Below are 26,942 nucleotides of genomic sequence, written 5' to 3' on the forward strand. Positions count from 1 at the left end.
AATGTATAACAATTCAGAGTGAAGATATGTAAGATCTGTAAGGCTATGATGTCTTTTCTTTGCGTCTGCTCAGTCCGATATCATTCCAGTTGGAAAGTTTCATTCTGGTATTCAGTGCTTCATTGTAACAGATGTTATTTATAGATGTTATTTATTGTCTGAAAAGCATAGCACTGTCATGGCTTTCTTCAAAAGCCTCCAGGGGATTTGTGGATTTGTTATGTGTCCTTTTAAAATCATACACTTTGTGGCAACTGTTAAGGAGCTCCCGGAGCTATGTTGCTAGATTGAACAACTTAAAAGGATTATGTATAGAGAATACACCGAAGACAGGGGAATGCTGGTGGGAGCTCAAACAATGTGTTTCGATTCACTCCACTTTCCCCGATTCTGCCAGCCCCAAGTGCATCCGTCCACACTGGGGAGAAGATTCTTAAAATAGAGATTGGAGGATATGGAATATGCATTTGCATTACCCTAAGAGAGTGACAGAGATGGAGAAAGAAAGGAGAGAACAGGGAAGGAGCTGTGTGGCAGTCTTACCCCTCTGGGGTGTAAAATCTCTCTGATAGCACAGAACAAGGACACTGCTCCTTTCACATGACTCACTCTGAGGGCAGTGCACACATCTATCTACCTAGTAGTTTCACAGAAACTCTGTTCAAGTCGCTACTTGAAGGTGTGGCCAGTAGAACACATGGACTATCATTTGTTCATGAAAGTCTTGATATTGCTTTGGGGATAATAACGTGATTGGGAATCTAGCTAGTTTTGCTGTTAAACATACTGTAAAATTACATATAAGTCCACTGAGTGGAAAAGAAAAATCTCCTCTTGCCTGGAGTACTTAACAATGTTTCCTTTGCATTCGACCCTTATGGGAACGTAACAAATCAAACATTCAGTTTGAACTGAACTGAACCTGAGTTATAACTAATGAAAAATGTTTGATTGCTACACCTTTGCTGCGTGTCCAATAGTTATGTCCTTGGTGGCAGACATGAATTCCTGATAATGGATACATTGTTGGGCATTATCCCTTTTGTAAAGGTAATTCTAATGTCCAATGCAATGTATTCCACTGCAACAGCCACAAATGCTTTCATTCATGCACCTTCTGTACCCTGGACAGGTCTCCAGTCTATCACAGGGCTAACACAGAGAGACAGACAACCATTCACAATCACATGCACACCTATGGCCAATTTAGAATCACCAATGAACCTAACAAGCATGTCTTTGGACAGTGGGAGGAAGCTGGAGTACCTGGAGAGAACCCACACAAATGCTTTATTCTTTCAAAACTAAAACCTTAAAAAATGACAACATAGGAATTATATGCCTGTATATTTATATGTATGCCACAATAACATTTTAGTCTGGCACAGTTCACCCAAACCCTCTATGTGATTCTGATAATGGGATAGTGTATGAAGGGTTCAGTTATTCAACTTGACAGGATGTTATTGCTGAGCTTAGAAAATAATGTCAATGCCAAAGCGAACTCTCGATGTCTGCAGTAATGAAAAATCTTATGCACAGATCACTGCTTGGTCGGCTGAAACTGGTGACTAAAGGTACTAAATTTACATCTCATGCTGTCACACTATGATGACAGACGTAAGCTTTCTAATATAGAAGAGGGTTCATGCCATGTTAGCATCACAGTAAAATCACAAGGGCATGGAGCCTTAGGGAGCTAAAGTGTGGCTAAATGTCCCCAAAGACTGAACTCTGACCTTGCTGATGCACAATAAATAATTCATTACTTATTTCTAACACTTCTAATATGCTGGTAATTGCCTTGCTTTCTTATAAAAATAACATATTCACACTGCATGAAAATTACGCTGACCCCTCTGGGATTAATGAAAAAAATGTCTTTATTTTGTTTTTGCTGCAGCACACTGAGAAAATGAGGGCGTGATAACAGTCCTTCTTTGCCCTTCCTTATTCCATTTATTCCAGCATGTAGCTTTAAGAGAGTCTGACCCAGAATAATCACTGCTTTCAAGAGGAGGTCAGCAGTCTGTAAAGATTAAACAACCTCAAGTGTGGAAGCACTAAACAGTAAACCTTAACTATAGCACTCTTTGTAAACAGAGGCACAGTCCACTACAGTGTTTTTGATTTTGTATTATTTCATGAAAGTGGCTTTAGTGTAAAGAAATAAAGCCAGCCATTCAGCCAGGAACAGATTCTGTGAAATCAGTATAGACGTTTTACAATGAATTTTACTGGACATTTCTTGCTAATTTATTGTCAAATACTGTTTCAGTATTTATGGAGGACTGAAAATGTCATAATGAAAAATAAAGGGGAGAGTACATAAAGGAAATACTACGAAACTGAAATTCAAATGATGTCTTTTATGTTTGTAGGAGATTCTACACCTCACTTCTCTTGGATGTTTGGAAACAGCTGCTGACAAATTCACAGGTCAGGGATTACATGTTCAAATGGCTGTCACACAGGTGTCACAGGTGACCATATTCCGTCAGCCGCGTGGACATACATGCATCTTGCCACACTGGCAGACCGCTTCTCAAGAGAGTTTTGCCTCCTTCATTCTGAAAACACAGAAATGCTATGTTGAAGGGTGGTCTGACAAGGTGAATGCACGCTGTTTGCACAAAAGTCTACTGCGTCATGTCAGTGTTTATTTGCATACAGATTGGATCTCGAGTGGTGGCTACGGGGATGCATTTTAATAGGTGAGAGCATGTACTTTAAGGTGTCCAGTTGCCATAGGATCACTCAGGAGGGATGTTAATACCAGGTCTGACCCTAGCCCTACTACAGGTCTTAATGGAGAAACACTGTCACATGGTTATACCATCGTCTGCAGAAAATTTGAAAACAAAAGCAGAGAAGGTGATGAAATAAGACTATGAATCAGAGGGGTGCAGTATAATGCAGACTAAAATGCCACTTAAAACCATTCAGCGGTGCTTTTTCACCTCACCTCACTCTACCGAGCTCACTATCTGTCATGCACACACACAGACACACATCACAATATGAGTAAACACGCAACTGGACAGCAGAACAGAGAAGAGGTTGCATTTTACTTCCTATTTTCATTGCCATGAAAGGTAAGTAAGTATAAGTATGAAATGTAAGTAGAAATCCAGCCACCCCAGAAATAGAAAGTTTAGCGGTTGAGTCATCATCCACTCCTCTGCTGTCCTCTGCTTCGTCCAATGTGACCACACTCTGCTTTACAAGTGCTATAATGGAGGGGCTGATCAGTGCCAGGTTTAATGTCCATGAGAATTCCTGAGAAATCCTTTGGTGCATATATATAATTAAACTTATCATTACACGCAATCAAAGTCTGATTTTAGCTCAATCACAATAATTCACTAAGATTATCATAACAAGAGTGTGACAGTAGGAGAATGGTAAAGGATGCGAAAGGTCCACAAGTTTTTGTTCAGCTGGTTCAACAGGTGTTTGATAAATACTTCATACCGTCCATCTTTGGCAGAGTTTTACTCAACATATGGAGTAAAAATGTTGCAACTGACACAAAAATGAGTCTGACACAAAGAGGAAAAGATCACCTCTCAGAACCATCTATCATTATTAGTCTGTGATCTCATTATATTTTAACATATTTTAGCACACTTCCCAGCTTGTGACTGTCACAACCCACAGATTTAAGAACACTCAGCTATATAAATACAATTTACTTGACAGAGAAATATCTAAGAACAAATCAAAGTTACTGTTACTGTTATTACTGATAATATGGAATGATACCCTGTTTGAGCAGCTCAGTAAATGTCAAACGGTTAGAAAATGTTCACTTTAAATAATAATTAAATCTGTAGTATCCTTGACTACGACTTACAGGGCAAAAGACTTCCTTGCCCTGCCCTTCTTTTCCCTGCAGCTCCATCTTCTGTGTATATATGTGTGGGGTAGGGTTGATGATAGGGCTGCAGACCTTTGGGACATTCAGATTGTAAAACAAAAATGAGGTTCTTATTTTGCGCAGTGGTTGCACAGTGCAAAGCTCTCTAGGGTAGTGAGTTAGTATGTGGAAGCTTCAGTTTAACAAGCTCCAGAAACCGACCTACTCAAATACGGTCTCTGACTATTCTGGTGCATGTGACATTCCTCTTTCTCTCAGGTGTCTGTCCCCTTTTTACACTTGTTTTCTACACATACTGACAACAGCAAAAAAATGAAACCGTGCGGAACCAAAGTGGCCTCGCATTATTTAAAGCATCTTAAGATCTTTCATTTAAATACACTGCTGTCGGAGAGGCCTTAGAGAGCTGTGACTCAGTTGCTTACTGAATGATGGAAAATGCCGAAAATGTCTGACAGTCAATTTAAGAACAAAATTCTATGGTCTTTATTTATATCACAAATAACCATACCATTTTAGTTTAATTTGTATAACAAGCTAATCCTTCCACTGTTTAAAAGCATTGTCAGTATTAGGGCTGGGCGATATGGCTGAAAAATGTATCACGATATAAGTGTTTCGTGTCAGTCGATATCGATAATCATTGATTCGTTTTTTTAACCTATTCTACCCAGACTTCTCAACTGTGCTGAGCGGGAGCAGGTCCTTCGCTAAATGATACGCCACTGCATCCGTTATTTCTTTATATCGCTTTGAAGTTTTGTTGTATGGCACTGCTGCCGTGTACCTCTTGATCAGAGGTTGCACTAGACTTTTTCATTGTCTGTCATTTTGACTGACAGGGTCATAAAAATCCCGTCATAACCCATTTTTTACCCGTCACTTAAATTTTTTTTTAAACGATAACAATGACATATTCAATAGCATTTAATTTTCATTCATTTTTAATTAATATTCAGTAGCGGTGGAAAAAAAGATTCGGCTCATATAACCGGCCATCGAAGATGACTCAAGAATCATGAATCTAGAGTCTATTTAACCGGTTCAGTTGAGTCTTACCACGTTTGATTGATATATAATCAATAAATGGCACCATTTAAACATCTTACATCTCACTCGCAGAGAAACAAAACGTACTACCTGACTTGACCACTAGCAAACTAAGACACTCTGCCACTAACTCACTTTCGCACAATACGCAGAGAAACGAAACTTAACCGACTCATAACCGCTGCTCGTGGATCCCTGCTTAACTGAGAGTCAGCAGCCAGTCACCTGGCCGGCAGATAAACCAAACTTAACCGACTCTTAACTGACTAATCAAGAGAGACAAGAGCCAATTAATATGCTCACTCGCCACCAAGTTTGGAGACAACGTCGGTCTGACTCGTCTGACTTAAAATAACCAAAATATTGGTCGTGACCTTTCCTTTTTTATCTACAATTTCCTCTCGCTCTGTCGCACTCATATTCTCCTTTCACTCCACGCCGTTCTTTTTTTGTTGTTGTTGATGCCACCAACCTGGCTTCGCTGGGCCGTGATAGATTCAGATTCAGATACAGAAAACTTTATTTGTCCCCGGGGGGCAATTTAAGGCACAAGTGAGCAGCTTAACGTGCAAGTACAGACATTTTAAGGTGCAAAAAAACAGAGGCAGAAAAAATACAAAGTATATACAAGTTACCATGCCATAAATGTTACGACTATCCAAATGTCAATGGAGAATGTAAACAGACTGTATAAGTAAAGTGACTAAAGTGCAAATGTAAACAGTAAACAGTAGTTACAGGTTACAGGGAATATGTATTTACAATTTATAGCCGAGGTAGAATGGGTAATAAATAAAAACAACCAAGAGTCTCTGGTATGTGAGTATGGGGGTGGGGGGCAAGGGGAGGTTGACTGTACTATGGCTGTGTGTGAGCTGGAGAAGAGTCAGAGAGAGAGAGAGAGAGAGAGAGAGAGAGAGAGAGTGTGGGGAGGAGTTGAGGAGGAGGATGGCTTTGGGGACGAAGGTGGCTTTTCTCCGAGTTCTGCAGGCAGGGCAGCGGAGACGACGTCCAGACGGGAGCCACTGGAATGCTGAGTGGAGGACGTGTGAGGGGTAGAGAGGCTAAAGACCTTCCTCTGCCTACATCCCCCAGAATGACTTGCAGTTCTGGCTCAGGGTTCTCTTCCTATTTTTCTCTAACGCAGTTCAAGTGAAATTATCGAACATTCTATCAAACATATTTTCTATTGATATCGATCACGTGTCTATCGCGATAGATATCGTTTTATCACCCAGCCCTAGTCCGTATTGCTTTGCTAATCATCACTCAGACTCAAACTGGTCACTGAATCTATATCTGATATTTCACCAAGCATATACTGTCTTTTTTAGGCCACCTTGTTGGTCCTTACCAAAGTCCCTAGTCCCTTGATAATTATTTGATGGATTATCATTTGTTACATCTGGATATTCCTATAGAATGAATCTTATTAACTTTATCCATCATTTTACCTTTAATATGCCACTATCTACCAGAAACATCCACAACATACTGCAAACAAAATAAAACCGCATTTGCACAAAGCTGTCAGCATTCTTATTTTGAATAACATCTTTGTATGACAAACAACATATGCAGTGGTAATCATAAGATCTAGTGATATGGGAAAATCAGTAATGCTCCAAGAAACTCTTAGTCATAGTGGTCCAACGAATTTATTCAAGTTCTCCTGATCTCACCTCATCACCCTTTCATGCTGTAATGCATTGATCATTTTAACCTGACAGTCAGATCGGAGCAACAATGCAATATAACCTCTCTTGAGACATATTGCCAAAACTGACTGGAATCATCTCTTCTTTCACACAGAAATAAAAGTCTAGACCAAGCAGAGTAATCATGCGTACAGCTTGAAAAAAACACCTAAAAAAGAACACCTTTAGTTCCTAAACTGTCATTAAGGAAACTATATGGCCATTAAAAAGGCTGAACTTTTCAGAGAAATGTGTTACTCATATGAAAAATATGGCAGGTCTGCCTTTCCAGGTCAATAAGCTCAATACTGTTAATAATAAAGCAAACTGAAAATGTCAGAAGGCATACAAAATGCTGAAAGGAATTCTCTTGATGAATGGTGCAGCACATTGGATATTTATGAATTATGAGGGGACAAGGTTTGTTCCATTATTCTTTTTAAAACTCATTTTAAATGGCACATGTCCCACATAGTCACAACAACAGAATCTGTTATGGCACTGAAAACAAACTTTAGCAAGTTGCTGAAGTGGAGATTTACATTTTATCAGACTAAAAAGTAAATTTCTCATTATAGCTCAGCGCAATTGGATGTAGGCCTTGACATGTGTTAACAAAGAAATACATCTGAGAACAAGAACGATAGTCTGCGTTCATCAGATACTAACGAACTCATACAGTAAGGCACACAAAGCATCAGCACCTTTCTTATCCACCATAATTCTCACAGACGGTATCATATTGTGGCAGCAGCTCAAAATGGCCCGTGAACAAAATGTTCTATTGTTGGTTTAATCCAGTTCTGTTCACTTTTGCCTTTACTCTGCACTTTTTTTCCACTCTCTCCAATTGTGCGGAACACTGTTCAGGTTTTTTTTTTTTGTTTGTTTTTTTTATTACAGGCAGATTATGGAAGTTAATGTCTTGATATCTTGATATATTCTTATTTCTAATTTTCAGAACCAGATGGCACCACTTTGGAGATGGGCCAAAATGTATTACATAATCCAGTTGCACACATTATTACTCTACAACATCCAATGACTTCACAACATCCTCATCATGCACATTCATTCTTTTGTTTTCTGTAACCACTTGTCCTGTGAAGGGTCACGGGGGGCTGAAGCCTGTCCCAGTGCTTGTCATGCACAGTATTTACCAAATCTAAATGCAAGAATATATAGTCTTTTAAAGGGGCTAAATGATTGGGTCAGTGTTGTGGTTACTCAAACATGTAAAGATGTTTAGTGCATTTGTACAGAACTATTTCCAACTGTGGATTAATACAGCGACTAAAAGCTACACTACAATAATGAAAACTTTACTGTACTGAAACATTCAATCTTATTTCAACATCTGCTAGTAGCTTAAGGCTAAAAAAAAAAAATATATATATATATATATATATATATATATATAGGAAGAATGATGAGAAATAGTGTGTTTGATAAGTAGAGGTTAAAGCTTTATAAAGCCAGGTATTCTGCCTACGGGGAACCAGATCCCAAGTGGTCCAACCTAAATATTACTGAAATGCTGTAAAGAAAAATCTCCATCGGGCTCTGGATACATATAGTAGCTTTTCCATGTGTTGAAAGTGAGAACAAATATCTTAGTTACTGTATTTCTTCAAACATAAGTAAATGTACACAAGAGGACAACAAATGTAACAGTTTATCTTAATATATTATATTCCTGATACAACTCAGGCATTATAGGGCACTTAACATAGAGTATGTGTACTGAGCTCATAATACATTTGAACGACATATGAGGAGGAAGAAAAGAAACTTCACTAGTGTCACTCGAAGCCCATTTTACATTATAATTCTAATATGATTATCCTGTCGTTAAGATGATTTATTGCTTTATGGCCAGTATTTAAGTGCTGAATATTATCAAATCAGCCTTGCACATGTATGCACCAAATTATACTCAAGTTAATAAGAATCTCTGTGTAGTTGTCAGCTGTGTTTGCATTGCAATTGTATAAGTACTTGCGTTCCTTACAGTGCGCAAGTACAGAGGGTTCATCCTCCGCCCCCTAAAAGGACAAGCTGTAATACCTCTGAGTTTCCATTTGCAACCTGTTGAATATGCAATCATTCCTTTGTCGGAGCTGAAGGGTAATGTGTGCTCAAGCTCTTAGAATAAGTGACAGGGCAAATATAACCCAGCATGTATACACACACACACCCCAACACACACGCACACACATGCAAATGACTTGGAGTTGGCAAGCTCAATTGCCAAGATACACAGAAACCAAATCTCTTATTCCCACTATGTTGTGTTTCTGATTTGTTGATTACGGTGACTAAATCCTCCTGGATATTGCTCCAGCTAAGTGGCATGCCCCTGATATCAAATGAGTGCGGTAAGCGCTGAGACTAACCAGGTGTTGACAGTTCCTCTAGACATCTCCCACTGATCATCAGCAAAAGCTATATCACTTGAATACCCTGCTATAAGGCAGGTTCAATAAAGAATTGCCCTTACACAATTTACAACAGCCTAACTCTCAAAATATGTCCCCTGGACAGCGGCACATGTTCACATTCAAGTACTGAATGCCGTAGTTATCTATAAACAACATTTTGAACATGTAAATAAACTCTAAGAGACCTCTCCAGAGATCAAAAACATTGATAGGGACATATTGAAAGTCACCATCACCTTTTTGTAGCTACACAATTTCCTGTTATATACTATACTGAAGTATAGTATCATCTTTCCACTGGAATTTGTTTCACATCCTAACATCTTCTCATCATAAATCAAAATGCACCATTTGGACTTATCTCTACTTGTTGGCTGTGTGTGTGTGTGTTTGTTAAAAATATCAGCTGCATGTGGTTGCGTTGCTCTGAAAAAAAATACAGGCTCTGAGGTGTAGGAGTTAAGCTCTCTTCGGTAGATATCCAGTATTAGGGAGATAAATACCACAGTTGGCTTTCCAAAGAGTTCCAGAGATTTATGAATTGCCTCTGTGCAGCAGGCCTCTGGGAGGCAAATATTGTATGAAATCTTCCAAATGTTTTGGTAGAGTGCAGCACACACATACAGCCATGCCTGTAAGGCCAGGCTGCAGCAGCTGCTACAATGGCTGTAGTGTAAGAAACATTGCTGCACTGCTGAGGACGGAACATAATTCATGGAGGAAAACAAAAGAGAAAGAGGGTGGGGCAGAGTGTATACAGGTTTGTGGGTAGAGGGGGGTTTAAGATGCCACAGCCAAGGGTTATGCATCATCCCATTAATTACTCCCTCTGCACAAACCCCTCTAGTACAGTGTGCCTGACCCACGTGTTCATAAAGTTAAGCAGTGCTGTGAAGAAACAGGGTGAAAAAAGAATGAGGACAATGCTCCAATCATATCAGTCCTTGCTGTCAAAGTTTTTATTGTGCCTTATGCCAAAATCCACATCAACTAACTCTGAGTAGCCTGGAAAAAAATAAAGCGGGTGGGGATTTGGTGGGGCGACATGCATTATTTTCTTCATTTATGAAGTATTTTAGAGGAAAGCAGCCCGCTGAGATACACCCCCCGTGCCAGGAGAGGGCCAGTTAGTGGGAAGGGCCATGACGGATAAGTCTGATCCTTTGTAGAGGCAGTATTGATCCAGCAAAAGCTCACTACATGAATCAAGTATGAGCTCTGTGCCGTTAGTTCCTTTACTCTATGGGATGGATGTGCTCCCGTTCCTTCCTCGTGTAACCCAAACTGGACGAGCTGGTCATTAAACCCAATCAGGCTGAGGACTGCGATCAGTTCAGTGGGAATTTTGCACTTAAAATTCATGAGATTCGAATATGGGGTTTTAATTTAAGGAAAGTTTACTGTCCCATAATGGTGTAAAGCCACAACTTTATACTTTATACTTAGAATTCATCTTATTGAATATTTATTTACTGGTATTACTTTTCCAAAATCAACATCAGCAAAACTCCAGTTTTCCATGTAATCATGTCTTAGTAGGAAAGTAAACCACAACAGCAATTATGATCCAGTTCTGCATACTGTATGTCTCTTCTCTGCTAATTACAACGCCAGTCAGTGGTGGGTCATGTACAGTTCACCACCGTCTGGAACAACAACTCGTATCTCTCTTTGTGGTATTTCAAAAATGGCCAGATGACCGAGCATCCATGTCTGTTTGTCTCTTGCGTTACTACACAGGGACAACCTGTTCTGGTCCTCCTGGACTTAACAGACTGCTGAGTGCAGGGTGTTAACGGCACACACGCAGACACACGCACACAAATACACACGCATACACAGGCTCACACTCCTCCCGAGGATAGGATCTCAGAGAAGCAACACAGCCTATTTCACTGCAAATTAGGTTAATCACGCTCCAGAGAGGCCCAGTTAATAACCCTCATAGAGGCTATTAAGATGGCACCTAAATCATAGGAATATTGGAATATCTGATGGCCCCTAACACAGTAATGTCACATTCAGCCCTGGAGTTTTTGGTGAGGGGGTTTTGGAGTTATCATTGAGGACGATGGCTGGTCATATACACAATTAGCAGCTCTAGACTGAAGATGTGCAATTGTTTCTCAGTGGAAAAAAAATAAATCAGAACAGAGTATAATACATAGGGAACGCTTGTTCATTAAAGTAGTGATATAAATCAAAATTAAACAACTAGTCAGATACAAAGCAGCTCTTAGTGCAGGGATAACACACAGAATACTAAACACATGAGCTCCAGGAATATCGATACAAGAGCATAACTCCCCTAGCTCTTGCAGCTTACACTTCATTAAAACGGCCTCCTCTCTTCTTGTTACTGTATTTTCTAATCATCATCTTTGAACTAATGCTTCATTCACTCATGTCATGTCACATCCTGTCCCTGTTTTTGCAAGAATCAATTCAGGCCGTGAAGTCACCTGCGCTCAACAGTCCTAATGTAGGCAAGAGGAAGCAGACAAACGAAGCCCTCGTGAAAGGCAACTGGTGCCTCTGCCAGTCATATTTTACAGCTGCAGTGTGCCGAGGCCTGATAGCATCTCCTGTGCCTCAGCAACACGAGAGCTCACCGTGGGGAACCTAAAACTGTGTGACGTCCATAAAAGATTGAGCTTGGATATGGCAAGCCAGGGAGAGCTGAATCCCTGCTGTTTAACGCACTCTGGTTCGAGCTTGTTAAAATTCTCTACCATTACAGGCATACTGGATCACAGCTAAATGTATCTTCTTTGAAATGCATATATGTGTACGGAATTTGAAGAACTCATTACTAAATTTCACAAGAGGAAATGCAGCGTAGGCTATTTATTTGATGGCATTCATCGTCATCTAACCATATTTTTACCGATTTGTAGTGATGCACGATATATCGGCCGCCGATATAATATCGGCCGATATGGTCATTTTTTTACACATCGGTATCGGTCAGGTGTAAAAATAGAGCCGATGTGAACAGGCCGATAATTATTCCTGTGTATTTGATGTGTGTGCAGAGCTGAGAGGAGCTGAGCGGTGCGAATGTCCTGCTCCTCGCTCAGGTGGCTGTTCAGTCGGCCGCTCCTCCGCTCAAATTCACGTCAGGCCGCTCCGCTCAATTTCGCTCCCCGCTCCACCTAAAAGTCCTCCCCCGCTGCAGCGAAATCGCTCCACGCTCGCTCCAATTTAAAAGAGGGAGAAATAACCCTATCAGTTTCCTTTCTAAAATATTTCACGAACTCCATCTTGCCATGGCAATTTTTTTGAAAATGAACGGTTTTGGTTTTATTAGGAAGAAATGAATTCTGGGTGGATTTGGGCACGCGTCAGGCTGGTGGTGTGAGCGGTATCGGAGCGGAACAGAGCGCCCGCTCCGGCCTCTAAATTAACAAGCGCTCCGCGCTCCACCAAAATTCCATCCGCTCCGCCCCTCGCTTGCTCGCGCTCCGCTCACTAGCTCTGATAGCAGTAGCTTTCTTCCGCTGCTTAGCATTAGCTAGTTTTTCATATTCTTTGTAGGCTTCGGGATGCTTGTTTTTTAAGTGGGTGATCAAATTGGTTGTGTTGAACGATTTGACACGAGCTCCCCCTCGCATCACCCGGCCTTCACAGTCATTACATACAGCATAGCGAGGAGTCATTACATACAGCATAGGATCCTCTTCAAAGACTTTGAAAAATGACCAAACAGACGACATCTCTGCTCAACTAAAGATTTTTCAATGTTTACAGAAAACAGTATCAGTCATTTTATTTTGCTAAGTGGCTTTGGCCATTTTTTAGGCCTACTACTGTACCTTAAATATTTTTCAATGTTATCAGAATACAGTATCAGTCATTTCTGAAAATAAAATGCAAAAGTAAAAGAAAAAAATGATTTATTGATGATTAATGATTTTGATTATCATAAAAATGTGTTTCATATAAATATATCGACATCGGTAAATATCGGTATCGGCCATAACAGCAATATTAACATCGGTTATCGGTATCGGCCAGAATTTTTACATCGGTGCATCACTACCGATTTGCAATGCATGTGAATAATAACTTTTTTTTATTAATTTTTAATATCACTTTTGATATTGAAAGCACACTATTCAACACAGACAGCTTTCACCAAGCAACTACACTGCCTGGCCAAAAAGAAAGTAGCAAATAGGTACGAGCCTCCTATTGGATAATTACTGCATGGGCCATTATCTTTCAGCTGGCATTTAACCCCAACTGATGCAAAGAGTAGCTTCTCATTTCTTAAACAACCATGTTGAAAGAAACATCCTGTGGTCGTGGAAAAGATGTTAGTCTGTCTGAGAAGGGTCAAGACATTGGCATGCATCAAGCAGAGAAAACATCTAAAATTGGGTTTAGAACTGTCCAACGTATTATTAAAAACTGTAAGGATAGTGGGGCACCATCGTCTTCAAGGATGAAATGTGGTCGGAAAAAAATCCTGATTGATCGTGGTCGGCGATCACTTAAACGTTTGGTGAAATCAAATCGCAGAAAAACAACAGTAGAACTCAGGGCTATGATTAATAGTGAAAGTAAGAGCATTTCCACACGTGCTAACTGGAAAAAAGGCTTCAGTTTGCTAGGGAGCATAAAGATTGGACTCTGGAGCAATGGAAGAAGGTCATGTGGTCTGATGAGTCCAGATTGACCCTGTTCCAGAGTGATGGGGGCATCAGGGTAAGAACAGAGGCAGATGAAGTGATGCACCCATCATGCCTAGTGTCTACTGTACAAGCCTGTGGGGGCAGTGCTATGATCTGGGGTTGCTGCAGTTGGTCAGGTCTAGGTTCAGCAACACTATGTGGCCAAAGAATCAGACCAGCTGATTTCCTGATTTTTCTTCCTTGATGGCACGGGCATATTCCAGGATGACAATGCCAGGATTCATGGGGCTCAAATTGTGAAAGAGTGGTTCAGGGAGCATGAGACATCATTTTCACACATGGATTGGCCACCACAGAGTCTAGACCTTAATCCTACTGAGAATCTTTGGGATGTGCTGGAGAAGGCTTTGTACAGTGGTCAGACTCTCCCATCATCAATACAGGATCTTGGTGAAAAATGAATGCAACACTGGATGGAAAGAAATCTGGTGACATTGGAGAAGCTTATCGAAACCATGCCACAGAGAATGCGTGCTGTAATCAAAGCTAAAGGGGGTCCAATGAAATATTAGAGTGGCCAGTGCATGTTCCATGTCACCACATGAAACAGCTAACTTATGTCAAGCGCAGTACAATGGAGACTGAAAACGCAATTGTGTCAGTCAGTTAAAATAATATCAATAATCTTCATAATGATCCGGGATTTATTTAGAAATACTGCAATATGTGCCAAGCTGAAGTCACATTTCCTGCATTTATTCTCTGGTAGATCAGTACGGTTGAAAGTTAAAGAATATACAGTATTTCCGTATCCATCTATTATGATAAATGTAAACACAATATATTCTTATCAGCTATGTTTTATTGTTAAAGAATATACTGTTAGTTTCAGTGGGAACATTTTGTATAAAACAAGATCACAACTTGTTAGCATCACGTCCCCTACAGTCTAACGTCCATAAATGATGATAATAAGGAATTATCACACAGCCCTAGTCCACGGGCTTTTTAAATGATACAAATTGCCCTTAATACCCGATGAGTAACGACAGAGGCCATCCTCAAAGGCCTTGGTTTAAAATGCTATCCATCAGTCCTTCTCTCCTGGTTTGCTGGAGTCAGTGCTGTTGAATTTACGCCCACATATCTAGTTCCTGTAGGTGGTTTGTTCTTTGTCTGTTCCAACAGGTACAGTAGCTTTCTCTGCACACACACACACGGCTCATTTCTCCTTCTTACTCCAAACAAACAAATAAAACTGAGTCACATTGAAAAGAAGGGATTTATCCCAGTACAGACCTTCACATTCACTGTCTGATGACAAGTGACAACTACAAAGAACACAAAGTTTTAGTGTGTGATAGGAAAGTATCTGAAACATGTCATTAGAAGAAGCAGGTTCAGCCACAAGAACTGATAACATCCAGCTTCCAATTTTGACATTCCACATCTCGCCAGCAAGTGACAAGGAAATTCCTGAAGATGAAAACTGGTTTCTCTGTGCCTCTGACAGATCAGTGTCGAGACGTGGGACCTAAAAGCATTTCGTTTCATCATCTTGCGCAACAGCTCTGTCTGCTGCACTGCCATTACCCCGCGAGGTCAGCCCTAAGATGTACAGTGGGTGTCATGCATAATAAACGCACGGCTGCAAATGGGCAGGAATTAGAGCTACCGGTGGGAATGAGATCCAGCAGGTGGCAAGAGATTCTCACCGCTGGCAGGTTTCGGTCTCATTTCGCAGCGTGTCATTACCTCTAAACCTATTTCACAGGAAATGAATGAGCTCAATTTTAGCTTTTGTTTGGAGACTTTGAAACTAAGTTGATGTCAGGGGAAGGCTTGCTGCAATTTAGAGTTATAGTTTACTATATATTGTTGTTATTTATTGTTTGGATGTAGAGTTTTTCACTGTGGCTTAATAACTGAGGGGCAATGATTCTCATCGAGGTCAAGCTTTTCTCTCCACCCAGATAGTCTACATCTCATCCTCTACTCTATCTGTGGTAACACTTAACGGTATCCATATTTTAGGGGGTTGAAGCTAAAAGCACTCTAGAAATATAACGTGATTACAACCCACGCTTAGACGTATTTATATCTTATTTTTCACCTCTAATTTCTCCCTATAATTTCCTTATTAACTGCGTGTTGAGCGCGCGCGCCTGATATTTTCCCCCTCGCGAGTGAGGAGGAGCTGACAGACCTAACCTTGAGGCTGCGTGCGTGCGCGCGTGTCTGTACACGTGTGTTTTTGAGCACGCGCGCGCGTCTGCGAGTGTATGTGTGTGGCGTGCGCCGTTCTGTTGGCGACCCCCAGCGTACAGGATAAGAAATTTTCCATCATATTCTTCCTAAAAAAAAATAATAAAATAATACATAACAAAACATATCTCCACAAAACCTGCGCCTTAACATCTCTTACTGTCAACACTACAGCAGCACTACAGAATGGTCGATGTATGTGAAGAACTTTGGCACAACAGCTCCTACGTTCGTATGTATCGATACATGGAATCCGGTCATCAATTCCAGCAGACTCTCATAACTTGCAGTGGCGTAGATTTAAAAACTGAGACATGTTGTCGAACTGCAGCGTCAAATGTGAAACTACATAAAACGTTCTCAGCATTCCTCGTTTACCCCACGCATTTGCTAATTATATTGTAATTAGTACGGCGCTAAATAAAATTATTCGTGGCTTACCTGCGCGCAACACTCCGTTTTATCCACATTTTTCTCGACTGCCGAATCCGACTCAGTCCTCCAGGTACCCTCCCATTTAGATGGGTTTCCACCAAAGTCGACAATTGCTGATGTTTAAAAAAATAAATAAATAAAAAACACTCAAGTTACAGACCTTCCTCCAGCTGTCAACGGAGACATTATTTAAGCCATATCCTTCAGCGTTGCGCACATCAAATTCCTCCAACAAATCCCACTAAAAAAAAAAAAAAAAAAGAAAGAAGAAAGCAAACCAGCAGAACAATATGAGGTCTGTTTGAAGTTGTTCGTCGGTTGTTCTGTTGTCGACGCTCGTCCTCGTTGTCAGTTAAAAGAAGAGGGGTAGGCGCGTGCAGGCGGACAGGTGAGCGGGAAACCAGAGGAGATACCCTCAAACTTTGCCTTCACGCAAATCTCTTATTTCCACCTCCCACCCTGCTGGAGAGACAAAGATGGTAAGACGGGCAAAAACAGGGCATGTACTTGGCATCCTCATCGTTGAAATGACAGCGCACCTTCTCCTACATTGTTGAAAGGCAGATGAACGTCCAAATGGAAAAAAAAAAAGAAAGAAAATGTGGGCGGATGATGAGGACGTTCGACACTCTGAAGCACGGAGGATTCAAGTCACCACTGGCGAGGGGTCCTCTTCATCTGCTCACATCTCTGGAGGTGTTGAGGGTAGCGGAGGGGTTAGTATACAAAGTAAAAAAAATGAACAGAACAAAAATAAATAAATAGGTGCAACTGAAAAAAGGAAGAGGGGAAGCGGCGAAGGAGAATCCTGGAGGCTGAGGGTTGTTTCGGAGGAGTTAGTGAGAGAGAGAGAGGGGGGATCAGAGCTTGTCATCAGAGAGGAGAGGAGACTGGTCCGTCTCCTCCTGCTGCTCCTCTTCTCTCAGACTGACGAACGACCTGCCCGCTGAGTCCCACGCTGCCGTGACGTCATTTTAAAGCCAAATATGTCATGTGCTGGAGTCTCACGTCATGTGGGTGCACACACTCAGGACTGTCAGACCGAGTGTGACAAGGGACAGCAGGGACTGTAAAAGGCTCTGTACCTACGGGCTGCATGAGCAAACGAGTGAAAAGAAATCTGGAAATACTGTATGTTTGAAAGGCATACAGCATATATAATATAATATAATACTAAGCAGCAAAATATATTATTTGGGTCATAAAAATAATTATAATAATTCGTTTATATTTTTATTCTTTTAAGATTTTTAAGTTTTAGATCCTCGGGTGTCTGTTGTTGCAGAAATGCCATTGGGTTTAAACAAGTGTACAGAGCGGTGCCTAAAAATAGTCACAAAAATAAATAAATAAATCTGGAAATATATTTGAAAAACATACAGCATTACTCATAGGATATGATATGATGTAATAAAAAAAAACTGTAAAGTTTTGCTATTCCAGTCTGAGTATCATATGATGTGTTAATTTCTTTTTCTTTCTTTTTTTTTATCGAATAGCAAATACTTGTTATTTGGTATTTGTTGCTGCAGAAATGTTAGCCTGTTGGACTTTGAGAAAAATCTCATATCTATTCATAATTGAATGAATTATGTAATTACTTATGCTGAATTTGCTTTAATTATTATTAATAATACTGTTATGTTAATGTGACATATTACTGTGCTGCAACAAACACATGAACCCTCACCAGCCTTCACCCAGAAAGTGCTGCCAAATGTGTTTGGCCAAGTCAGAACTTGGGCGAGAATTATACCTCGCTGTTCCAAAGCAGTGAAATTTTAAATAAACGGTGTTCTCTCTGTTCTTGTATTTGAGCTCCTGGACACTCTTAAACACTTTAAGTCTTTAAACGCTCCCAAAACCAGACAGCACATGATTACTTCTTGTAAGCCTGATACTTTATGACATGTCCTTATTGTAAGAGAATTACCTGTAATAATGCAATGAGGAAATACATCAGTACTGCCAAAGCCTGTAAGGCTTGACTTGTCTGTTGGGGTTTTTTCACTAGCAATTTGTTCATGAAAGGAGAATTGAGAATGGAGAACTCAAGTTCAACTTACCCCCCAAATAAGAGATATTACATAAAAATATAAATTCCATACAAATATCATGTCATATTACTTTCATGTTTAAAAAAAAATACCGTCATTCTTTAAATTTACAGTCCATGACTGATGTCAGAATGGATTTTTCTATTATCTATTAGATAGATAGATAGATAGATAGATAGATAGATACTTTATCAATCCCAAACCAGGAAATTGTCCACGAACTGGTTCAATCCCCAGAAATGCCACATGCCAGAGTGTCCTCGAGCAAGACACTGAACATCCAGTTGCTCCCATTGCTTAACACTGGTGTGTGAATGTGTGTGTGCTTGTGTGAGTGAATCGGTAAATGTGTCTCTGTGACTGTAGAGCACTTTGAGTACCATTAGTCACAAAAGTGCTATCTAAAAGACAAGACCATTTACTTTTACACTGAAGTTTATTATGGAAAAAATGAAAGGTTTTCTACAGAGTCACTAGCAATGATCACACAACAAAATGATACATAGAATATTATTTTTGTTGCTGTTTTTAATGTGTAGATGACATACTGTTACCTCCTTTAAAATGTACAAGCCCCATTTTAAAAAGAAAGTGATACTGTGCAGTATGTACTAGTATATACTAGGTGGACATGACGTGAGAATTCAGGAAGACTTTAGAACATCACAATCGATCAAGTCACCTTGCTGAGATGAGGTTAAATATGTTCCTCTATAATATTTACCAGCTGAACGCTGAAGCGAAAGGCTCCGTCTAGCAAGCGGGTCTGTATCTACCATGGCTCCTGTATGACACGAGTGCAGCATTAAACTGTCATCCTGGAGGCTTTTTGCACACCTGTACTACAAGATGTCAGTGGTGGGCAAAAAAAATCCTGTTACATTAGAATCATTGTGTTGATGTGACCGCACAGCGGGATGGGTGAAAACATTACCCGTGACAAGATCAGCTCTTGCGTAAAAAAAGAGAGAGAGAATGTGGCGGCCTTTCTTGTACACCTCGGGGTCAAAGTGTCAAACCAATGAGCACATTACACCTGTTTTTAGCCTTTGCAACCGCACCAGTCTTTCCTGAAAGAGCCATTTGCTGTATTTGGACCCGTTTTGTGCTCAGATTCTGAACATAGAGCATCCATTAGCCTATGGTGTGTTCTATGTGGGTTCTCTATCTTAGCCTCACACTCTCTGCCTCTATCACCATTACACACACACTCATCTCCCAATCAGATGAATTGCAGCTGTTTGTAAAACCGACTGCTCTATACATGATGAGGCAAATTTTCCTCCCCCACTAATTGTTGCTATAACACACACTTCTGTCAAATACCCTCATTAGTGCATTACTGTGTATACATACATACATACTCATCCAAGTGGATATCTCTGTCTGAGGAGCGCATCAGTTGCTTCCCAGCAGATGGAAGCTGTCATCGCTCTCTTTCCCTCTGTCACTCCCTCCATCTCTACCCTTCTCATTCACACCCCATCTCTCACACTCACTGGTTTGCATGCCGTCTTCCCCTGTTTCATGCTCACCCGTACTCATGCGTGCTTGCCTTTGTTCATGCGAGCGACACGTACGTGTGATAAGACTGTGAACGGGCTTATTCTGCCTCAGAGACAGAGTCACAGGTTGTCATGGATGTCTGAGGCTGCGGGTGGTTCTGGCTCACATGGACCAAAACGCAGCATACTAAACATCTGTTGTGTAAGCCATTAACACCCCGCCACGAGAGTGCGAATTAAAAGGAAGAGGGATTTGAGTGTTGCTGTGTATGTCTGCTAAGCTGGATTGAGTCGCTCTGAACAGCAGTTGTGGGTATAGTTAAATGTACACGGTGAATTCGATGCTGCAGAGTGGGTTTATGGCTGTGGTCTTGCTGGGGTTACAGACAGAGTTGCTTCTCTGGTGGAAACGTCTGAGTGTTCAGAGGTTGCCATGGGATTATCTTTACTGGCTGTCTCTTAGAAACCCGGATTTCTTGGCCTTCCGGGTGTTTGTTGTAGCTTTTCCAGGCTTTAATCTGAACAGAAATCTTGAGACATACAAAAGAGCATCAGTGCAGAACGTTTGTCTCCCCCTCCTGGCAGTGAGAGTAATTATACAAACACCGCCGACACGTTCGTACGACGTATTTATACAGTAGATAGTCCCCCAGTCACATCTGTTCTTTCACTGCTCTTCAGCAAGGAAGAGCTACACCAAAGGTAATCCCTGTTTGTCCTTGATGCTTGCTTTGTTTTTTAGACTGTAATCCTTCCTTTGAATGCAAGGACCCTTTCTTGCATACCTCCTAGATTCTATTGAATTCTTCCTGCCCATCAAAGACAATGAATTCATTGAACATTACATTCTGTACACATTCCATACACCTCGTTGATGTAGCCCACTCAGTCACCATTGCTCTGGCTGCTGACCCTCTTCAGGTCAGGAAAACAAGCATTGCTGGTTGGCGTAAAACGTATGGTTTGCCAGTGCAGGACTGTCGTCACCACTGCCTCCAGATTTTAAGGCCTTGGTACAGTAAAGTACAGAGGGATCTACCTGCCGCCGATGAGCTAAATCAGAATTGTATGAACTTGATGGGCAAGGCCTTGATTGTAAAAGTTCTGCACTCTAGCTTTTAAATTTCTTTCAGTGTGCCTGTATTGGTATTGTTATATGGGCGCTATATGGGCGCTACACATGTATCTAATGATCATTTACACAGCAGTATTTATTATGACACTTGCATTTGGCTGTTTTATTTAATGTTTTGCAATATTTCAATTTCTACAAGTAAAGGTTTTTAGATAGAAATGAAAAAAAATGGATTCTTCTCAGCGGATTTCTGCAACTGGAAACAGAGTTAATGAGTGGAAAGAAAACAGTGGGCACAAAAAATATCGATCAGTTCAGCTTTAAGGAGTCTTGCGACTGGTGATCGACAAACTAGTTACCTCTCCTCCCTTCAGTCTTTCTCTTGTTCGACCTACAGTCAGATGGGAGAACACAAGGCAACATTATTAATCAGCAGTAAGTTAAATGAATGCTCATTTAATCACAATGCTTGATTTTATTGCTATTGATGTTCAAAGTAGTTCTCCTGCCAAGTATTTGACAACATAAAAGAAGAAGAAAACCCTCATTTAATAGGGCGATACGACAGGTCTTCTCTTGTTGACTAGCAAACAAATAATGCAGTGTTTACAGCATACTAAAGTGAGCCTGTGTTTACGATTATGGGTAGACATACATTAACAGGCAGAGCATCTTGGCAGCTTTATTAAAGTTTTACCAAACAGCTTCTAATTAACAGATCCGTTAGGAGATAGCCACATGTTTAAAATGTAATTGCACTCACACATTTGTCCTCCAGTTATAGAGCTGCAGCAGTGTTATTACATTATGTAATATTATTACAATATTTTATTGTTTTTCTTTTAAATGCATATGTGTTAATGTTTTCTTGACATATTTATAACATAAAGAAGATATGTTTTTTTAGAAATAACAAGAGCAGACTATAGTTTACCATGAAATACGCTAAACTATAGAACTATCTGCTCTTGATTGAAAAAAAAAGTCTTTTTTTTTTTTTTTTTTTACATGAATGTTTGTAACAACTCTATCTGTACACTAACATGATATAAACCCACTCAATCCAGAGTTTTGGAAGCTTTTTAGTTTATCCGGAAGCCGTCTGACCATTTTTAAAGCCATTTTTAGCTCAATTTCAAATCACCAACATCTTACGAAGAGTTGCTTTGTATACTACTTTGTGACATCTCCTGGTTTCTGTTACCAAAGGTTCAAGCAAAACTGACCACCATTATTTTATTTGTTTAAATATCATCTCATTGAAAACCAGAGAACAAGAAAAAACATGGTATTGTCAACCAAAAAAATTGTCTTGGTATATTGTGCAAAGACAACTATAAGACCTCGGACCTACGAAGGCCCTACAATGCATCAACAATACGCCCTCTTCCATCAACCCCATGACAAATTTCATATCCCACAGCAACCCTAAAATGATTCTTCCCCATCATACTGAGCCTCTTCCTCAAAGTTATGAAGCACAGACTAAGGAAATATATTCTCGTTCCCACCAGCTATCAGAGTCATCGCTGGTGGGAATGTCAAACTGAAATCACAAGCATGGTAAGAATTTATTACTGCAAAAAAAGCCGCAAAATAGGCACTTTTTAGTTTCCTCTTCATGTTTCTAGTGGGCAAAGAAGTGTCAATCAAATTGGGATGGCAGACATGTCTCCCAGAAGCCCAAAAGGAATGTGAGGATAATAGTTGCTACTATCATGGGAGTCTCTAAATTTCTGCAAGCAACCTTTTATATTACAAAAAAAACTCTTATCGCAAAAAGCAGAGTGAGACCAAAGGTATCACATTCAGGTAGATATACTTCGCTAAAAGATAACTTGAGTCAAAATGTGCATGCATATAATTCATCATGCATTTGTGCTTACCAAACGGCTTCTCCAAATACATGGAGAAAAATGGGTGGTGCAAGCGAAACAGACGACCTTTCCATAATGAAGTCATTTACTATATTATTTTGTAGGAGGTGTCACACTGAATTGCCAATTATTGATCTGTGCTGAGATGCACCCGGTCTGCATTCATAGATGGAGGGTAAGCAGGGCAGCCGAGGCTTATTTGATTTATGTTTTTAGAGACTGTTCACATATTCCGTGCTTCAACTGATACAGCACTTATAAACTGCATATGTTATGCATACCCACATGTGCACTATAGACTCTTTACCACAGTAACCTTACAGCAGGTGAGCAAAATCTGATCGTTTCATGCCCTGCACCAAGAAAACGTGGAGCACGAGAAACGGCTGATAGAGACAAAAGCTGATGTGTTACTATGGCAACCTCATTTGGAGGAACATTTTAGTGGCAGCTAGGATTACCAGTCTAACTTTCCAGAGATCATGTACAGAATTTCCTTTTTCAAGACGTGAAATTTTTACAGAGAGGCAACGGTAGAAATGCTGAATAAAACAAGTATTTGGGATGTTGGTATATTTAATGTTTAACACTGGGCTGTAACTGCAAAGATGGTCAAGTGGATGTTGAGGAATTTATAGAGGCAATCATATTTTCTTGTAGTTCCTCGGCTCTTGGCCATTAATAGTGCATAGAGCACCATGTGGAGTGCCTCTAGAATCAGGTTTGGCTCTTAGTAATGGCTGAGTGGATCTGAAGTATCTGCCCACTCCCTTGTTTCTTCCAGAAGTTATCATCAGTCTTTGGACATCAAACACCTATACACTGTAACAGGTAAATATTTAACATGAAAGCAGGATTTCTGTTTTACTTCAGATAACAAGAAGCATTGCCTGCATTGTCTAGTGCTTTCTTACTGTTCAGTGTACAAGATCACTTGCAGTCTGGCCTGGAAGGCTACTTCATGTTAGATATTTTTCCTCTTATACTCCCTATAAGCATCGTGTCTTTACTCCTGTTCATTAAAATATTTTCATTTGCTTCCACAGTCCTGTCAGAGCACGATTCAAGTTCCATCTTGGTAAATACCACAAATCAAACACGCCTGCTGCAGGAGTGTTTCTGATCAGTGTCCACTTTGTGTATGGAACATTAACACTGGAAAATACATTTACCTGTTACCTTTAATCACTGAATTATTATTTAAATTTTTTACATCCATAAAAACTGTGCAATATTTGTTTTCCAGCCATCTTCCTGCTACCAGCTACTTCACAAAAAACACAACCTACAGTTCAAGTTCCTGGATGCACATTGCATTATGGGAAAAGTAGGATTCACTGTCTTAAATAATGTCTGATATCTCAAAAACAAGCTGAAACAAGGGCAACTGGACTTGCAAGGTTTTGCAGACACCTCTGATATTTCTTCTGGCAGTCCTTCCAACTATACTGAACTATACACAGATCAGGCATAACATTATGACCACCATCCAAATATTTTTTTGGTCTCCCTTGCGCTTCCAAAACAGTATTGACTCATCAGAGAATGGACATGGGCCTTCTGAGGGTGTCCTGTGGTGTCTGGCAACAGAATGTTGTTAGTGGGGGCCTTTGGGTCCTATGGGTTGAGGGGAGGGGCCTCTGTGGATCATCCCACAGATACTTGATCAGTTTGGGATCTAGTGAATTTGGAGGCCAGGTCAACACCTTGTGCTGTTCTTCCTGTTTTTTTTAGTTGTTCCTAAAGCGTTTTTGTGTGTGTGTCTGTGTCAGTGTGAAGTAGCCTTCCAGGCTGCATCCTGCTGGGGATGGCTGCTGCCATCAAGGTGTGTCATTGCTATGGGGTGGGGGTGCCTGGTCTGGTCCAGGTGGGTGCTACATGTCTAAGTAACATCCACATGAATGCCAGGTCTAAAAGTTTCCCAGCAGAACATTGAATTGTCACAAGATGGTCAAGGGTATTTACTTCTCCTGTCATTGGTTTTAATGTTGTGGCTGATTGCTGTATTAGTAAGTTGCATACACACTTTTCAGTCTAAAACCAAACCAATCGTGCAGTCAGTTCTACTCAATGACAAATGACTGATTTACTCACAAACTGTGATCATTTATGATAATGCCAGACTAAATTTCAAGCAGAAAACTTGATTACTTCAGCTGCCTTTGTCTGAACTGATTGAGATTTACTTGACATTATTTCTGCAAATTCTTGCTAACAGGGTCTGAGAGCGAGGAGATAAAAGTATGAGTAAGTGTGAGCGGGGCGACTGTTTCAGTGTGTGGATGAGCCATCACCATTGATCTCCTGCCATCAAGGGCTGTGATATTCACCACTCCCCCAGCAGAACTCTGTGTCGAGCCTGACATGCACTTATTCTATCTCTTATTAAACAGTGCACAGACGCCCTGTCAGCACAATGGACCGGCTGCTCAGGGCCACTCAACTATTTTTAGAGAAATGTCATATCTTCTCAATTCAAAGACAAGTAACAGATATATTTTTTTTTACTTTTTATATATATATTTTATTTGCAGTGACGTTTCAGCTCACATTCACCTTAACATTTACTTGCAGAAAGGGAAAATAATGTGTTTGCAGTGGTGTGCGGTATGCTGCGAGGGAGAACTTTATGTCTGGACATGGTATAGCTTGAAGATGAATGCAGAGAGTAGGAATCACACCCTTACAAGATGTACCCATTTACCGTCTGCTCCGTCTTTCTCTCTGTAACATCTAGTACCTACTACTTTCAACTCTTTCGTCTGCTTTCACACAGCTGTTGTGAAGTGTCACCAATTTTTCACATGTCAACCTGAAAGGAAACAGGTTCACACCGACACCTTTGAGGGGCAAGTTTGATGCTCCAAGTTGCTCTTTAGAATAAATCTGGGAGCGAGAAAAGAAAAGAAAAAGACACAATTCAGGAAAGAGTAAAAGTTGTGATTTAAGAAACTACGCAGCTAAGTAAAGGATGATGTTTTCCAAGGGAAGCAGGTTGCGGTTCTTTCATTTGGCATCCGCGGGCAGCCACGGACATATGCCTGGAATAGGCGAGGATGCAAAACAAAACAAAAAAATGTCTCTATCCATTTCACTGCCTGTGCGGTCCCTTCTAGGAGTGGGAAAGATTGGCGTATGATAAATCACCAGACTGCTTCAGTGTTTTACATGATTAGATGGCGGAGGGAACGTTAAATCAAGCTCGATTTGCTAATTGGCTGGCTGCGAGACCTTTATCCCTGTGCATACTGGCTGCAAGCATTCTCCATGCACAAATAAAAATAACTGCACCCCCACTGTTAAAAAACGACACAGAAAAGAGGCACAAAAAGCACCGTCGATCACATAGACGACATATACGGTTTATTGTTGTAATGCTTTAGAGATGGATATATCTTGCAGCACGTGTCTCTCCTGCTCCAGCTCTGTGCTGCCTCTTTACTTTTTTTTTTGTCATTTTGTTGAATCATACAAAGGCAGCTGGATAAATCAGAATTTGAGCAATGTCAGCAGAGCCGGCTGAAAGGGGTGCAGTACTGTGAAATGTGGGGAGCTGACCTTGAAGAAATGTTCAATTTGTGTTGGCGGCGGGGGCTAACTTCTGGTTAAGCAGCGTTTTCTCCAAGCCCTGTGGATGCCAAAATATCCAGTGGCTAAACTTAATGTTAAATTTCAGGAGTTAAATAATCAAACAAAAACAGTACTATGCCCAGATGCATAAAGCTTGATTAGAGCTTTCCTCATCTGCATAAAAGTCACCGCCTTCTGTTTTCCTTTCACCATCTTTCCTCAGTTTAACACTATAAAGTATATAAGCTTGTATAAAGCCACTCTGGTATGTCGAATGTTAACGGCTGAGCCTTTCAACGAGATATCAATGGAAATTTATTGGAGCACACTCAAGGACAATTGACTTACTGCTAGGATGTCTCTCCTTAGTCTAGCAGAGGAGCTGTAATGATGAGAAATTCTTCACTGAAGCATTGTCACCCCAGCAGCGCCTACCTGGAAGTGGAGAGTGTG

At 40.5% G+C, this 26,942-nt stretch overlaps 1 protein-coding gene across 1 annotated transcript in view; it reads right to left on the reverse strand.

The window, feature by feature from the left end:
• Positions 1-16,440, reverse strand: part of ajap1 (adherens junctions associated protein 1) — a gene marked incomplete at both ends in the record, with an annotated part of 44,214 nt that extends 27,774 nt beyond the window's left edge. Inside the window, one exon of the mRNA XM_084553780.1 lies at positions 16,412-16,440. Within this exon, the coding sequence (XP_084409906.1) occupies positions 16,412-16,440 (29 nt within the window). The remainder of the gene's footprint in view (positions 1-16,411) is intronic.
• Between the last annotated feature and the right edge of the window lie 10,502 nt (positions 16,441-26,942).

The sequence above is a fragment of the Chelon labrosus genome (genome assembly GCF_963514085.1).
Source record: "Chelon labrosus genome assembly, chromosome: 10".
NCBI lineage: Eukaryota > Metazoa > Chordata > Actinopteri > Mugiliformes > Mugilidae > Chelon > Chelon labrosus.